Raw genomic sequence first — 19,100 nt, 5'->3', positions numbered from 1 at the left:
AAAAGGGAACCCTCTTGCACTGCTGGTGGGAATGTAAATTGATACAGCCACTATGGAGAACAGTATGGAGGTTCCTTTAAAAACTACAAATAGAACTACCATATGACCCAGCAGTCCCACTACTGGGCATATACCCTGAGCAAACCATAATTCAAAAAGAGTCATGTACCAAAATGTTCATTGCACTCTATTTACAATAGCCAGGACATGGAAGCAACCTAAGTGTCCATCATCGGATGAATGGATAAAGAAGATGTGGCACATATATACAATGGAATATTACTCAGCCATAAAAAGAAACGAAATTGAGTTATTTGTAGTGAGATGGATGGACCTAGAGTCTGTCATACAGAGTGAAGTAAGTCAGAAAGAGAAAAACAAATACTGTATGCTAACACATATATACGGAATCTAAGAAAAAAAAAAGGTCATGAAGTACCTAGGGGTAAGACGGGAATAAAGACACAGACCTACTAGAGCATGGACTTGAGGATATGGGGAGGGGGAAGGGTAAGCTGTGACAAAGTGAGAGAGTGGCATGGACATATATACACTACCAAACGTAAAATAGATAGGTAGTGGGAAGCAGCCGCATAGCACAGGGAGATCAGCTCGGTGCTTTGTGACCACCTAGAGGGGTGGGATAGGGAGGGTGGGAGGGAGACACAAGAGGGAAGAGATATGGGAACATACGTATATGTATAACTGATTCACTTTGTTATAAAACAGAAACTAACACACCATTGTAAAGCAATTATAGTCCAATAAAGATGTTAATAAATAAATAAATAAATAAATTCACATCCTTTCTCTGAAACCCTTGCCAACAGGTGGGTGTCAAAATACAGATTTTTTTATAATAAGTAGTTTAGTCCATATATAGAAGATTATGCAACATTTCATTGGGGTCTGGGGCTGTAGGTCATAATCAAATACATTAACATTTCTATAGTGAAGTATGAATATCTACATTAAGTGGGTACATAGAGTCAATATGAGCCTCACAACAGGTCAGGATTGGTTTTGTCACCTGATGAACTACAAAAAAATTAACTGTTCAGAATGTCTTTAAATTTTAAAATTGTAAATAAGGGACTGTAAACCTATAATTCTTCAATTCTTGCTTAATTGGTGATAATTTATAAGGGAATAAAGAAGGAATTGTAACAGATAACTTGGAGAGTATAGCAGAGGTTAGAGATCATAAAGCTCATACATGTTAGAGCAAAGATTTGAAAATGAATGAGGTTAACACTCAGGTCCATCTTCCCTGCTAAATGACACTGGTCATACATGAAGGACTACCTAAAAGCTGAAAGATATTTAGGGGAAACAATTCCAATCAGAGATGATGAAAACTTGAACTATGACAGAGAAGACAGGTTCAAAGAAATAAGAAGAGTTGAATATCTTAATTAGATTTTTTTTTTTTTTTTAATTTATTTTTTTGCGGTATGTGGGCCTCTCACTGTTGTGGCCTCTCCCGTTGCGGAGCACAGGCTCCGGACGCACAGGCCCAGCGGCCATGGCTCACGGGCCCAGCCGCTCCGCGGCATGTGGGATCTTCCCAGACCAGGGCACGAACCCGTGTCCCCTGCATCGGCAGGCGGACTCTCAACCACTGCGCCACCAGGGAAGCCCTCTTAATTAGATTTTTTAAAGAGCAATTCAAACTTGCCCTAAGAAAGCAGTTAGCATTTGAATGGGAAAAAATAATTGCAATATTTTAACGTAAATATAAGGACTATATCATAAAAAAAAAAGATCAAAGGGGAAGGATCAGTTTTCTTCAACAGGGCAAATGGTGCTGCACTACGTTAATTCAATGAGGCCACAATTATTTTGGTTTTGAATATTCACAATGAAGCTAGTCATTACCAAGACGTCCATTATGTCACTACTTGAAAATAGAAATTATTTACATTTTCCCCAGTCAGGATAGCAGAACACTGAACGGGGATACCCATGAATTTATGTGGATTCCAGGTCACAGAGTTGGCCCTAGGTGACAAAACAGCCCCAGTTAGCGCTCACTGTCTAATGAAAGAAAATAGAAGCCTAAATAGGTTCTTTTGCTTGCACAAGCAATGGCCTGGGTCTCACCTTTCAATGCCACTGAGTTTATAGGAGTGGTTTCTGGACAGCAACAATCCACTTCCCCAAGCTGCCTGTAACAGATACAAAGGATTTGTGTTCCTATTTCTTTTTTCTTTCTTTTTTTTTTTTTTTTGGCGGTACGCAGGCCTCTCACTGTTGTGGCCTCTCCCGTTGCAGAGCACAGGCTCCGGATGCGCAGACTCAGCGGCCATGGCCCAGGGGCCCAGCTGCTCCACAGCACGTGGGATCTTCCCGGACTGGGGCACGAACCCATGCCCCCTGCATCGGCAGGCGGACTCTAAACCACTGCGCCACCAGGGCAGCCCTCTATTTCTTTTTAAATAGCACTGACTGCTTTTTCCTATGTTAAATTTATTTCAAAAGTTGATGAAGATTTAATTGTTATTCAAGATAATTATAAACTTGGCTATAATTATCCTACTTAGAAGAACAATGGATTTAAAAATTTCCTCCTATGAGTTTTCATTGTCTATTCATGACAAAGTAAAGTTTTTTTTCTAATTAATTCAAAGAAATACCTTCTGTGTAATTTCCAGAGACAGAAATTTTTAAAAGTTGGCATCAGATTTGGCAATACTACAGAAAAATTAAAATATCTACCATATTATATAACTTTAAATTTGTCCAACTCTAATCAAAGCCAAAGACATTTTTGCCCAAAGTCACTGTACCAAACTAATAGCATCAAAACTTTTGATTTCCATAATAGCTATTAATTAAGAAATGTATATTAGAGTAATGGGCTAAGTCCTTTTGATTTAAAATTGTTTTAACTATTTCTTTAAACTGATTTTCTAAATTGTTGGTTGAATATTAATAGAGGTTTAGACTTTTTTTAAACACTTGATACATTTGTGGCTCATTCCATGATAGTGTATTAAGTCTAATTTAAGATAATTTATGCAAATAAGACTATTCTTTCTTGATATTTATTCTTTATAAAAATTAGGGTTACAGAAATTTTTCTCTTGCCTGCAATGTCAATTAAGAAATTTTAAGGACTATTCATAGGATACATCTTTTTAAATAGGTGAATCATGATCCAGACTCAAGGATGTGACTTATATCCACATGCATCCAGAGTTTGCACATCTCACAAATATCTGCGATGTCGTGGAGTCAGTTGCAGGCCCCGAACACTGTGCTGCCAGCTGTGGCAGTGACATAAAAAGGAGTTTGGCCCTGGTGATGACAAAAGCTGCACCATTCTTACAATCTCATGAAGTCCACTCCTATGCTAATATTGTTACTTAACCATTACACTTCTGGACATCAGGAAGCTGAATAACTTTGACTAAGGGCATTAAGTACTTAAAAATTTCAAATACTCAAAGGTACCTACAGTAATGGAAAAAGTAGCTTAACCATAAGATGAACTAATACCACTACCTCTGAGTCTCATTTATTGTTATTTCTCTCTGAATTTATTTTCAGAAAATCATACTACAACAATAGAGATGACCAAACCCCTTTATTAGTAAATATCCTGATAACTTTTCTTTTGATAGTTAACAGAAACAAAATTATCAGGAAATACTACAATGTTAATTATTTCACGTCAGTTTTAGAAGAAATTTCCTACATTTAGGGATTATTTTATTTCCTTTAGCAATTATCTTATCAATTGTTTTCCACTAACAAAAATAGGTGAAGAGGGCTTCCCTGGTGGTGCAGTGGTTGAGAGTCCACCTGCCGATGTAGGGGATACGGGTTCGTGCCCCGGTCCGGGAAGATCCCACATGCCGCGGAGCGGCTGGGCCCGTGAGCCACGGCCACTGAGCCGGCACATCTGGAGCCTTTGCTCCGCAACGGGAGAGGCCACAACAGTGAGAGGCCCGCATGCCGCAAAAAAAAAAAAAAAAAAAGGAAAAAAAATAGTTGAAGAAAATTAAGATGCATTTGTGTGTTAAATATGGAACTTCAGAACATACCTTCCTTTTAGCTTGTAATACATTTTTCTCTAACTCAGCTGGAATCATCTTTCCCCTTAAAAATGCAAATACACATTGATTTCTTATCAGTGAATAAATAAACCAATTCTGCCAATTAGAAGAATACATAATATTCAAGATTAAAAAATTAGTTTTTATTGTCTCCCACAGGTATTTATAGGTGTAAAAACAGCTATTAAGTAAATGTTTAATTCTCTAAAACCAATGTTAAATATCATGTTATTTGAGTTAAAGAATGCTTAGTTTACTATTCAATCATCTTAAAATCAGCATTACTTACAAATCAGAAGATTCTGATTTTTCTAAGAAAGATACAGATAATTCTTTTCTTGCTTTCCTTTCTTTCTTTCCTTCTTTCTTTCTTTCTTTCTTTCTTTCTTTCATCTACCTAATTATTAACCTTTAATTATAAAGACTTCTTAGTATCAAGGTAGAAAAATCAAGTATCCAAATTGGGGGAGTGGGGGAAGAACATGGCACAAATTCAGGTGGCCTCACATTTCTTCACAGAGAATTTCTGGGAAAAAAACCCCAAAAGCCAATATTTTCCTACTCCATCCAGTTTTCAGACTAAAATCCTGTCTATTGATGATTCACAAGAAGCATTTCTCTTAAAGTCAGGAATAAGATAAGGATGCTCACTACCATCAATATTATAGTATTTTTTTCTGAGGAAATACGTATTAGCTAGCTAGATCATTATAATGATGATGATAGATAGATAAAAAGAAGAGGAGAAAAAAAACCTAATTTGAGTAATATGGTTGTATACCTGGAATTCCTAACATTGTTTATTGAAAAACTCTTGAAAATGATAAGAATGTTGAGCAAATGGGTGGTTACAACAGTCAATTAGGTTCCTATTTTTTAAAACTAATTGTTCTGAATAAACATAGAACATATCCTATTCATAGCAGTAAAAAAGATATAAAGTATCTGGGGGAGGGATTCTCAGGAAATGCTCAGGATTTATATAAAGAAAACCAAACGACTTGAGATAAGTATTGAATTATAAACTTATAAAACATATTTGCAAAATATTTTATATTCATATATTTTATATTTCAAAACTTTTCAATATATAAATATTTTTACAAGCCAATAAATAATAAACCACCAATAAAATATGGGCAAAGAACATGAACAGACAGATCATGGTAATACACAATTGGCTGGTCCATATATTGGATATACGTTTTCCCAAATAACTAAATGTCATCTTTGTCTATCAGAATTTTTAAGTATAGAAGTATTGATAATATTCAGGCTTCACAAGGTAGATAAGAGTATCAATTAACTGAAAAATGTTTGAAGGGCAAGTAAAAATCTTTATGAAATTATAAGTGGAGACATTCTTTGAACCAATAATTCAACTTCTAGAGATTCACATGAGAAATATTCAAACACAGACACTCAAATATATTTCTATAATTATATTCATTTAAGCATTGTTCTTAAATACTAAAATCTAGGTGAAAACCCTTTTAAATAAGATATGTGAAATTATGTTACATTTATAAAATGGAAAACTCCGAAGTAATTAAAAAAGAATAAGGAAGGTCTGTGTAAATTCATGGGCTAAGATTCCTAAGATATATTCTAAAGCCAAAAAAATTAAAAGAATAAGTTGCAGATTATAACACAGAATTTGATATGCATAAATGTATAAATACATTTGATATGCATCAAAATGATCTTCCAGAATATATGTATTTGTAATGTAGTTTATTTATGAAAAGTAGGATTCAAGACAAATGGAAATATATTTTCACTCTGTAGATTTCTAATGCAGTTGAATTTTTCATCTCTAAACATCATTATATTGCTAACTGGATCTACTTAAAACAAGGAACGGATATGTGACATTCTCACTGATTTAGGACTATACTTAGTAAAGAAGTCTTAACAGTAGGATAGGATACCTTTGGTGCTTGTTTCATAACTACTTCTAGTTAAAATTATTGAAACTAATATGGGAGAGTATTCTTGCTAAAAATTGGGATAATAGAAAAATGGGATTTTAATCTTCATACCAAGCATGATAATAAAAAAATTTGAGAATGTATTAAGGAACATACCTTTCATCACATTTTACTTCAATTACATTATCAGTTCCCATACCAAGGATTGCTGCAGCTTTTTTTTTACTGAACATTGACCCTTGGGCAAAAATGAAAACAAGAAAGGTATTAATTGTCCCGCCTTAAATCATCACTTACACCAGTGCATCACTCACACTAGGGCTTATACGCATAGCTTTGCACAGGTTTGTGCATGGATATAGATATATACACATGCAAGTAGAGTTCTGAAGGCATAGTTTCAGACCCTTATCATGACATTGTTGAGATGAAGAAGGTTGTAGTACCTCTTTCTAGGAGGCACTGTCACAGAACACGACTCTTTAAATGCAGGAGTTTGAATATTCTCGTTCTCTGTATACACATGAACCGTGTCACTTATAAATTTAGTGACAATATCCACCAGGTACATCCTTACATGTTATGGACAGGTTTAAGTCTTGAATTTCCAATTTTTTTTTAAAGAGTGAGGCCTGAAGAAATGAATCAATTCTTATTCTGCTTGCAGTTTTTAATTTTGACTTTGACATCAACTTTGATTTCTTGCCTTCTAGGTGACTACTACCTCCTTGTATCATTTGCATAATGTAAACAGTATCAGTAAGATGGAGGTGACAACTCAAAGATAGATTTGGCCTGGGTTATTTTTAGCTACCCGGAAAAGACCAGATATATGAGAGAAACAAGTAGAGAAATTTAAAACCCTAACCATATTTTCATTTCAGTGGGGAATGCATAGATGAAATAGGAAATTTTGTTTAACCTGCATTGTGGAATTTCAGCTTATTTGCTCATTATACTTAAAACGTATATGTGAAATGATGAAAATGACATTTGTAAACAAGCATCTTCAACTGTCTTAAGTTTTAGAGTAAATTACATTAAATATGCAGCAGTGGTCTCTAATTTGATAATATACATTTATATAATGCCAATTTGAGTTTGGCAAAGGAAAGACATTGCAAACGTGGGGACATTTTAAAGAAAACGCTGTGTTTCCAAGTACTTTTAGAAAGAATCCTCAAGCTGGGACTACAATTACACTTTAAGATTATAAATGTTACCATGGTAGAAAAAAGTGATCGGATTTATTAGAGGGATGAATTGACTTTTAAAAAATATGTATTGTTACGAGGCACAGGGTTGGAACATTAAAACTAAAGGAGACCTCAATGGGTATATTGTCAGTATCAGAAACATTTGGCTGAGGACCTATAAAAATAAAGCTTTCTTGTCAACCGACTCTTACAGTCCTAACTGGAGAAAGAAAACCTTAAACACATTCTCATTCTTTTCATTCAACTTTAAAGTGAACCATTATATCTTTGAATTTTCTGTCTTGCTTTTTTTTTGGTAAAGGTAGCAAAATGTTTTATATTTATAATCACATTTTTTCTGTTAGTTTCTCCTATGTTGAAATAAAATTTTAATACTAACTTATCTGTATTGCTAATCTATAGAGTCTATACCAACTGGAAAGTTGTTTTTCCCCTTTCCAATATTAATCCATAGATCCAGACAGAGATTACTGAATATATTTAATGGAAGAATGAAGCTAATATTCTCAGTCTTTCAATTACTTTATCAGTGTATCTTAGAAGACTCTTAAAAGTTGGAAAAATCTAAACTTTACACTTACTTGTTCAGAAACAAATAATACAGTGCGTGGAAGTGCTGTCATGCCTTTTGTTGTTGTCTCTGGATATTGCTTAGAACGAGCTACTAATATACCATAGAGGTTTGATACACTCCCACCTATGGAAGAGAAATCGTGACTGTTAATCTACTTTCAAAAACCAGAAATGCTGATTGAAATCATGACAGTTTGAGTTTTCTGAAACTAAAATTGTGCCAAGTTACTGATGTCATTTTTAAAACAGCCTTCCTTGAAAGTGTTAAGAGAAAGCTCAAACAACACAATTCACAACTTTAAGCTTTCTAAAAACTTTCTTTATAATTATAACCAACACAACGGCTTATGAACATTTATCTCTCAAAAACAGGCATATTAGTTGAAATATATTTTGAGTGTCTCCTGATATTTCCTTTCGCTCATAAACATTTTTCTTACCAGGTGAAAATATTCCATCTGCTTCTGTTTCTCTCCAGCCAATAATTTCACACATTTTCTTAAGAAGAATTGTTTCCATGACAGTAAATACTGGAGCTATTTCATAGGTAAACCTATAATATAGAAATTCTACTGTGAATTATATTACATGGAAGAGGATAAATAAAATCATGTGCTAGATAAGATTCTACACATTTCTGTATGCTATAATAGACTGTGCAAGAAATGGTTAAATTTTATATGTTCTGAATGGTCCCTTCCAGATCTAGAGTGCGTTAGTTCTACAAAGGAAATATCAAGGTTTCCATGGTTTTGTGAGGTAGCTGGGAATTTCATTTTCCACCAAAAAGAATTTGAAAGTAGCTCCATCCCCTCAGCACACACACAACACTGTTTGGGACAGAAAATGCCCAGTTATCAAGAAAATATTTACACATTTCCTAGGGGACAAGTTAGAAAGACAGATATCTAGAGCTACAGACAATATTTTGAAGAACCTGAAAGAGCCTTTTCTAAAAACTGATTGATAAACGTTTTTCACCTAAAGACTGTACTGTGAGCAAACACCCCCCCCCCAAAAAAAGGCTAAATATGATTATGTTTTCAATAACAGCTTGAAGCAAGCAGATGTTACAGGAACCACATGGGCCCCATGGAAAAGAATTCAGAGAGCACTGTTATGGGGACTCTGCTCTGAGTCTCCCTGTGAAATTAGCTCCAGAGAAAGAAGCTGGGATTTAAAAGAAGGCTCTAAGCTTTTCTCTATATGTATCCTATGCAATAAACAGTGATGTATGTGCAATGAGCTCTGAAATAAAAAAGTGGGTCCAATTATTCTCAAGAAATCCTTTTATTTGTCCTCAAAAAATTGTAAAGACCTCTCTAAGTGTAATTATATATGATGCCGGTATCAGGCACCACGTATGTGCCACTTCAGATGTCCTCAGCTTTCTCTGTCTCTAAGGCCTTTGGATGTTATTCAGGCCCAGCCACCACTGTGGCCACTTTCACTCAGACTCACCCACAACCCAGTGGAGAGTCGCCTCCCACCCACACCTGCAGTCTCTGACCTTCAGCCCCAAGGTCTTCCTTTTGCCCTTAGTATCACAAGTCATGGAATCAGCTGGTAATCCCAAGAATCCCCAGTTATTATGTGTGGGGAACTTAACATCCCATCGTGCAGTCCTTTGGCTGTAAGAGACCTGGTTGAGAATAAATTTGTTCCCCTTGCTCCCTCCAGAGGGACTGATCTTAGAAGCAGTCACTTACAGGGGGGCATACATCCCAGGAGATCATGCACTCACTTCTGCTTATACTAAGTGGTAGCCAGGTCTAAAATGCCCCTCATGTTACCCTCTGCCCTGTCCTGACTCCCTTCATTCCCCCCAGTCCTGCTCCTCTGAAGGGCAAGCCCTAATAAAGTGTTAATCTATAAACTCTGGCCCCGGGCTCTGCACAAAAACACAGATTAAGAAAATCCATTACCTATTAGAATTAGGCTTCTAGTTCCAAGAAGAACAAAGTTTACATAGCAAGCCTACCGATGTCCATTTCAATGAGGCTCATTTCTGCCAGTGTTCTGTCAATTTCAGCTTCTACACACATTACATTTTTGATCCTATTTCAATTCCATGGAGTAGACATTATTATTTTCAGACAACGGAGACCCATTAAATGGTAGAATTAGGACTCAAATTTGGTTCTCGTTAATTCCATCTCACATGCTTTTCCATTATCTCAGATTATGGTAGGAGATATCCATTCATTAAAATGAGAAAAATTCAAAGGTAAAGAACCCTCTCTTAAATCCTTTATCTTTGCATCTTCCATGTATTCTTTCCACTATTTCTCTGTTTAAACCAAGAATCTATGTTTTCTTCACACAGAAAATGATTAAGTTTCATAACAATGGGATTCCAAATAATGAAGCAAGATTTATAAAATGATTTTTGTGTAATAATTTATATAACATATAAAATGCATCATATAGTCTCAAAAGATATAGGTTTTTTAAAGTATTACTCTACGCATGTTTAAATAAAGGGCCATAATCAAGCAATAAAAATTAAAACTAGCAGTAAACTGTGCAGGTTATTTTTACATGCATTTCACATCTATAAATCCCTGTGCATCATTAAAATCCCAATGACAACTAAACAGTTAAAATAAACCACAGTTTTCCCACATAGCAAAGCAGTCACTTCTCATAAATGTTTAGTTCTTGGTTTTAAAGTTTAAATTTCTACCACCAATCTCTTTTGATTGCTAGTTAAATTATGTTAACATCTGACACAGACTGGTCCTTTCAATTTCATATCTAATCATTTCCCTATCCCTTTAACCTTGAAATATATTGTCCTAAAATTAATTTTACTTCAAAACGTTGCAGCAGTATATCTAATTTTCGTATAACTGTAAGTTTTGCTGTGGCAAAGTTCAAAAATTTTAAGGAATCACATTGGAGTTCTATTTAACTTTCCCTTGATAGTTTACTTTCTTAACCTTCGAGCAGATTGAAGTTCTAATTTATATTCAGGAAACTTTTCACATGCTTGTCTGTGTCTTTTTTCAACTATGTGCTCTGGGCTGTTTTGGATAGTGTTGAAATGATTCCAATCCTGGAGCTGGACTCCCAATCTGCACACTAATAACTCAGACTAAAAAACTGAACTTTACTACTTACCAGGAAATTCAGATCCTGAGATTTTCTAGAGAGAGACTGTCCAGAGGACCAGTCAAAATGTCACCCAGGGAACAGGAACCATCTTCTTTGCATTTCTCTCAGGGTATTAACTATTTGTTTCTGATACAGCAAACAACCTATCCAGCAAAAGGTAACTTCCACAACTGACATCTTCACTCTTGCTTATGTGTCTAATAGTCTCACATTCCTTAGACCCAGAAGGATACTGACATGTTGGTATTTGCAGTGGCTGTCAACCATTCCCCTGTAAGTCCAATCACATCTAGCCCACTGGAGAGCTGGTTAAAATAGCGTGGATGTCCTAGAAAAAAAAGACAAAATTGCAAATGGGTCAAAGTAAAAACACAAGGCTAAAAAGTAGTTAAATTTTATAGCAGTTTCTCAGTGAACAGGTATTATGGATCAAGCACACTTTACTTATTTCATTCAGTAAATATTCCTGAGCAATTATCATATGCAGGGACAATGCTGGGTATTGGGATCCAGTGGGCATACAAGGTGGACATAGCAGCTACCATGGGGATCTCACTGACTGGTGGAAGAAAAAGACAATAATCCAGTAATGACACAAATGTGTTTAATTACAGTAAAAATCAGTACAAAGGAAAGGATCAGGATGTTATAAGACCATTCCTAGGGCATCCATGGCAGTCAGGGGAGCAAAAGAAGCAATCTCCCGAGAAGACTTCTGGAGGAGGTGATCTTTCAGGGACAATCTGGTTGGTTTCCAAACAGTGGAGGAGGATTATTATGAGCACAAGGAACAGCTATGAGAAGGCACTGAATTGAGAAAGGGCTTGAATGCCAATGCCAGAGTGAGGAGCCCACCTAAAGCAGACCAAGGGTGCGGTGTGTAAAGCTACCTCAGTGAATGGGGGATCAACCACCTAAAAGATAAAACAATCTTCCCTCCAAAGTTCCTTATCCATTTTTTGATTAAAACATCAAGTCCCTAGAGATTATCATACTAAGCAAAGTAACTCAGAGAAAGAAAGGCAAATACCATATGCTATCACCTATATGTGGAATCTAAAATACGACACGAACTTATCTATGAAACAGAAACAGGCTCACAGACATGAAGAACAGACTTGGGGTTGCCAAGGGGGAGGGGGGTGGGGGGAGGGATGGAGTGGGAGTTTGGGATTAGCAGATGCAAACTATTATATATAGAATGGATAAACAAGGTCCTACTGTATGGCACTGAAAACTATATCCAATATCCTGTAATAAACCATAATGGAAAATAATTTTCAAAAGGAACCAAAAAAAGATAAATAATTTCAACTAGGTCCTGAAGAACCTAGGGGCAGGACAGGAATAAAGACGCAGACATAGAGAATGGACTTGAGGACACGGGGAGGGGGAGGGGTAAGCTGGGACAAAGTGAGAGAGTGGCATGGACATATATACACTACCAAATGTAAAATAGCTAGCTAGTGGGGAGCAGCCGCATAGCACAGGGAGATCAGCTCGGTGCTTTGTTTCCACCTAGAGAGGTGGGATAGGGAGTGTGGGAGGGAGGGAGACGCAAGAGGGAGGGGATATGGGGATATATGTGTATGTATAGTTATTCACTTTGTTGTACAGCAGAAACTAACACACCATTGTAAAGCAATTATACTCCAATAAAGATGTGAAAAAAATAAAAATAAAAATACACCAAAAAAAAGATCATTTCAACTATGAAAAAAACTAGGTCCCTCTTATAATGATTTTTTGAAATTTTATATTAAGAAAGGATCACCAAACATTACTTGTCAAACTGAACAATCTGTATTCAACTCAGTTTAAATTAGTCTTCCCCTCCTTAGTTCCAAAATGGATTGTTCTTTGCACTGGTTTTACACTATGTCTTAAAGATGATGTGCATGATAGCTCTTTTTGAATCTCTTTTTTGCCTCTAGAGCCTGTTCAAATATCGTTTGCTCCTGGAAGTATCATTGGTTTAAGAGATTAAGAATCAAGTTACAATTATATTAATTTATTCAGAAAACACTTTCTAAAATGTAGGCTGTATATATAAATTATACATATATCTAATTTTAGCACTCTATGTTTTATTCATGTATAGAGATAAATTAAGCATCAATAATGAATATTATCAAATAAAACAAAAAAATGAAAAAGGTAAATAAAAATTTTATGTTATTTGCCATTGAGATATAACTCTCCAAATCAAAATCATTTTGTTTACTTTTCTCTGTTAACTAATAAGCAATTCATATATGACAATACCAATTTAAAATAACATTTGAAATTTTTATTTACACATGATCTCTGGTGGATAGGTGTAAACTGGAGAGAAGCATTAGTTCCACTGAAGTTATGTAAGGCTCTTTAGTTTCATATCAGTTTACTGTAGAGGATTAGTAATTTAGTAATTAAGACCTATCATGTTTAACTATAAATAACAATGCCTACTATATAAGATCCTGAAGTTCCTTGCATACATATTAGCATTTAACTATAAATTCTACTACATACTAAGAGTCCTAAGTGCTGTACACACATTTTAATCCTTATAAAGACATTTTTCCCAGTATGCAGATAAACAGATTTAAAGAAGTTAAGAAATAATAATAATTAACACTTGTTGAGCACATACTATGGCCCAGGAACTGTTCTAAGTATCTCACATGTATTATTCTATTCAATCCTTATAACGTAGGCTTATGATGTAGATAACTATTATTATTAACAAAGATAGCTTTATATATGGTGGAACTAGAATTTATAGACAGGTATTTGAATCGAAATGCCATTAAGTTAGCTATCCTCTTTAAAAATTAATATTTGAAAATAGTAAGTCTTGAGGTCTTCTTCAATAAAAGTATTTAACCAGATATCCAATCAAGCAAGTAATTCGTTGTTAAGCATCATTTTATGTTCTGGGCAATGTATGGGAAAAAAGAAAGTACAAACTATAATGTATAAAATCAACTTGTTTACCTATAGCTATATAGAAAAAGCACAAAGTAATCAGAAAATGATGTATGGCTAAATTTTGTAGTTTGGATTTTATAAGCTTAGTAGTATTGTTTCCAGTTCTAATGAATTTTTCTGAAAGTAAAATAAGCTATTTCCCTATATAATCCAGACTACATTTGTTAAAGATGTAGCAAGATTAATTTGTTTTAATTTTTAAGCATTGCTACAACAATTATCAATTGATATAACATAAGCATTTTAAATGTTTATGTATGACAGATAAAAGTGTTCTATAATAGCTTTTTCCATAAATAAAAACCTGATACATGAAAAAAACTGTGCATAAGAAAAGACAGCAGAAATTACAGAAATGTGAGATGATTTGCAAAGAATGCAGTGTACTTAAAAACAAATTTCCATATTACATGTTGACCCAGTAGACATATATTAGGTTAATACTTTGTACAATTTTTTTTCTAGAGGAAAATTGTTTTTTTCGAGTTTCACTGCTATAGACAATAAGAAATAATTGATAATAAGTAAATTTTAAAGTACTAAAGCTTTAAAAGCATTACTTCTTTTAAGTAATTAGTGGAAACAAAAATCACAAGGAAAAGGGAAAGTAAAAAGCTTCTGTACATGAAACAGTATTACAGAATGTTTATAAGGAAATTATGTAGAAACCAAAAAATTTGATATTATTGGCATAAGAATTATATTCCATTAATAGCTCAACTACACATTGGATCTACAACCTAAAACTAAATTAAATTAATCTTAATAACAAAATGCTTGTTTTAAATGCATAAGTAAGATAATGATTGCTAATATGCTTCTGTCAAAATATGTTAATAATTAATAATCATAGAAAATCAGCAAGACTCGTTTAACAGTCTGCACTTTTAATTGTCATTTCTTGTCACAAAATTTCAACTTACTTGCCAGGCTATATCCACACTCCTTGAAATCCACGTACAGTGAAAATCTAATATCTACTTGAAGAGAATACCTGAAGCCAGAGTGTGCTTTTATATGATAAAAAGAACTTGACCATTAAAGATGTGTAACTGCTGTAATTTATAACTCTTTCAAGGTCCAGTTTTTGAGGGCACAGAAATTTGGAGCAATTCCATTATTTGTAAAATAGGCAGGGATACAATACTTGTATTTGTTTAGAGAATTAACTGAGACAATTGTAATATATTTGTGTTTAAATATCACTTGCTTTTCAAAAGTACAATTTAAAAAAAAATGACTGAATTTCAACTTCCCTTTAACAGTTACAGCTTTTATCTACAGATCTACAAAGTGAAACGTTAAGTACATTAATATTCTAGAGTAAAAATGAAAACAATGCATGGGCATGTTAATAGTACAATTCACATGCTTTTAACACAGGAATTACTTTTTGCTTTTGTATTGAAAACTCTAAAATTTAAAATAATCCAAAAATACATAATGATCATTATTTCTGAGCCCCATTTCCAGGTGCACATTTTCTCAAGAATTTTATCAACTGTCGACTTGTCCCCTCGGATTTACAACGACTGAATAATGCACCAGTCAATATGTTATTTTTTTAATTAAGCATCTTTTGAGCATGTTAATGAAAGAACGTGAAAAGTTCAGTTATTCACAAAAGCAAAGCACCAAGGAGTTCACTAGAGCCTCTAGCAAACAAACAAAAAATATATTGGATGATTTGAAAACCATTTTCTCCTTTTCTTTCTTCCTCCCTTCACTGCTTTCCAGTGGAGTTGATTGATGATTGTGAAGTGACATAGAAGTGGGAAAAGTAGAAAAAAAAAATCTAGAAGTCCACAGCTGCTTTTCCATATCCTTCAATGATCTGCAGACCTTTCTTGTTCTAACAGTATCACTACATCCACTAGGGAAGATTGTCTCACTATCTTCATTCAGAAAAGACCGACTCTTCTCATGACTCCTGGGCACCTGCTCATTTCTGTTAATAAACCCACCTCCATTCTTGCACTGCTTGCACTGTGAGAACCCCCTCCCACAAAGTTCCCTACCTTCCCCTTCCTCATTCTCATCCTTACCCATTCCTTCCTCACATGCTGTAACCACTAGCACTCTATGTTCAAAGGACTCAAACAATCACAATTCTGAGAAAATGGGTCTCCAGCCGTAAAGTACTATCATTCTATTCCTTTCCCTTCATGTCCTGATATTAGACAGTTAGACATTTATTTATAAACACACTGAGCATGAAGCTGACTGTCCTCAGCCCAAAGGGAAATTAATGTTGCTGTTTTTTCAATTTTGCCTAGTTTTATACATTTGTAAAACACATATAAATTGAAATTGAAACTCAATAATTTTTCTCTAAGAGCATGTGAAAGCTTTCTTGTATTACACTACATCAGATAGGACTTCAAGGGGAAAAGAGGATACTCTTTTCTTAGGATTCACAGTAACACTAATATTAAAACCTATAGCTTTCTTTCATTGGATGCTTACTGTATTTCATACAGTGTTAAATATTTTTCATATGTTGACTCCTCATAGAAGTTCTATGAAATAGGTATTATTATTATTGTGTTCTGTTTCACAGCTCCCTTTACTTCAGTTCCCCCATCAATAAAGTGGGCATTGTATATAATAATACCTACTCACGGGCTTGTGGTATCAAAAGAGATGATGCTTCTGAAGTGCTTATAGCAATCCGTTAATTCTTTATATAATTCTTTTCTCTGACAATCTTGACAGACAGAACAAAAAGCAAACCAAAAATAATTTTGATAGTGCCTTGACCAAAAACTTTTAATGACTCCCCATCCACTATATTAAGTTCTTAAGTTGACCCTTTTCTTGCCTTACCTCCTACACCTCATCTCCAGCAACCTCCTGCATCTCAAAAATAGTTCACACACTCTCGTCTGTAAACTTTACTATTTCTTACTTCCCTGCATTCTATTTCATGCAATTTCATCTGTTTTAAATGCCTTCTCTCCTCCTTTCTTCTAATTCAAAATTCACATGTAACACATATTTACTAACTACTTATGTGCCAAGCACTCTTCTAAGATAGATTCATGTTAATTCATTTAATTCTCCTTGCAACTTTATAACACTGCTATTTACTTTCTTCATTTTACAGATGAAGAACCTAAAGCACAGAGAAGTCAAGTTATTTGCCGAAGATCGCACAGCTAGTAAGTGGCAGATCCAAGATTCAGTCCTAAAGCACAGAGAAGTCAAGTTATTTGCCAAAGATCACACAGCTAATAAGTGGCAGATCCAAGATTCAGTCTAAGTCATTCTGGTTGTAGAGTCCACTTTCTTAACCCCTACCCTGTCTTCTATCTTAGGAGGACCAAGTCATATCTTAGTAGCTCCACAAATATTTCTGTAGTAGCTCCACAGATACTTCTGTATTTCCACCACTAAGCTGAAGTGATCTTTATTTTCCTCTGAATTATTACACCAACTTTTCAATTTTTGTAAAGTTTATTTGGCAGGTTTTTTTTGCTTTTTTTTGCAGTACACGGGCCTCTCACCATTGTGGCCTCTTCCATTGCGGAGCACAGGCTCCGGACACGCAGGCTCAGCGGCCATGGCTCACAGGCCCAGCCGCTCCGCGGCACGTGGGATCTTCCCAGACCGGGGCACGAACCCGTGTCCCCTGCATCGGCAGGCGGACTCTCAACCACTGCACCACCACGGAAGCCTCTATCAAAGATAGAGCATCTTGGATGGACCTAGAGATTCTCGTAATGAGTGAAGTCAGACAGAGAAAGACAAATATCATATCGCTTGTATGTGGAATCTAAAAAAAGGCTACAAATGAACTTATCTACAAAACTGAAGCTGGGACGAAGTGAGAGAGTGGCATGGACATATATACACTACCAAATGTAAAATAGATAGCTAGTGGGAAGCAGCTACATAGCACAGGGAGATCAACTCAGTGCTTTGTGACCACCTAGAGGGGTGGGATAGGGAGGGTGGGAGGGAGATGCAAGAGGGAGGAGATATGGGGATATGTATATGTATAGTTGATTCACTTTGTTATAAAGCAGAAACTAACACACCATTGTAAAGCAATTATACTCCAATAAAGAGGTTAAAAAAAGAAAAACTGAAATAGAGTTACAGATGCAGAAAATAAACTTATGGTTACTGGGAGTGGGGGGTAAAGGCAGAGGGAAGGATAAATTGGAAGATTGGGATTGACACATACACACTACTATATATAAAATAGATAACTAATAAGGACCTACTGTATAGCATAGGGAACTCTACTCAATACTCTTCTAATGGCCTATATGGGAAAAGAATCTCAAAAAGAGTGGATATATGTATTTGTATAACAGATTCACTTTGCTGTATACCTAAAACTAACACAAAATTGTAAATCAATTATACCCCAATTAAAAAAAAAAAGATAGAGCCTCTCCTCTGAAATATCTATGTCAAATGATACATCATATTCTCTTAAACCAGAATCTGCCTTCTTGTTAGTTTCTCTGGGACCCAAATAACTTCATCCTCTCTGCAAAGGTGAAAATAGTGGATCAATCTCCCTTTGAAACTTTAAATTTCCACATGACGGATTACAGTTATTTTGGAGACTAGCTACAATTTTTTTATCAGCCTAGAAAAATATAGAATAAATTATTTGTTTTCATGAAAGGATTGTAGCATGGTTTTTATAAACCTTCAATTTCAACATGTATTAAAAATGCTGGAGCTTAATTTAGGCTTCTCTTGCCTTAGAATGCAAACCATGATCTTGCAGATTTGTATTTATAAACAGCCATGGTTTTACTTAGAAACTTCACTGATATCAAGCACCATGTCTACAGATGAACAGTACAATCTTCCTTATAACCTTACCAGGGAGTAGGTGTGGTCAATAGCGAATAATTTCAATTTGTTTTTTACACTTAAACATTATTTTTTTAAGATAAAAGACTATTTTGGAGGAAAGCATAAATATTAAATAAAGCAAGAAGAATAAATATTACGTTTCAATTTTTACATAGATTATCTAATTTACCTAGCTTTACATATGTTATGATGTCAGACTTTAGTTAAAACACACAAATTCAATATAAACCAAAGACCTCGGACAAACCATTTACATGTGATTTAAATAACCTAATTAATTGTTTCACACCCCAAAAATGATAATCGAAAGATTGCTAAAATATTCTAATTCCAAACTTTTACAAAATCTATGGTGATTCTTTAGATGGGAAATACTTAAATCCTTTTTG

The 19,100-nt window shown here is 34.8% G+C and overlaps 1 protein-coding gene across 1 annotated transcript in view; it reads right to left on the bottom strand.

Annotated features, from left to right (window-relative positions):
• Positions 1-19,100, bottom strand: part of LOC308626743 (glutamate decarboxylase 1-like) — a gene marked incomplete at both ends in the record, with an annotated part of 54,523 nt that overhangs the window by 15,532 nt on the left and 19,891 nt on the right. Inside the window, 8 exon segments of the mRNA XM_081252148.1 lie at positions 1,923-2,001; positions 2,104-2,168; positions 2,790-2,808; positions 3,754-4,104; positions 6,149-6,230; positions 8,223-8,335; positions 11,137-11,227; positions 14,796-14,866. Of these exon segments, the coding sequence (XP_081108274.1) occupies positions 1,923-2,001; positions 2,104-2,168; positions 2,790-2,808; positions 3,754-4,104; positions 6,149-6,230; positions 8,223-8,335; positions 11,137-11,227; positions 14,796-14,866 (871 nt within the window).

This window comes from Mesoplodon bidens, assembly GCF_964165515.1.
Source record: "Mesoplodon bidens genome assembly, chromosome: 13".
Taxonomy (NCBI): Eukaryota; Metazoa; Chordata; class Mammalia; order Artiodactyla; family Ziphiidae; genus Mesoplodon; species Mesoplodon bidens.
Note: the sequence above shows the minus strand (reverse complement) of the source record. Positions and strands in the feature narration are given on the sequence as shown.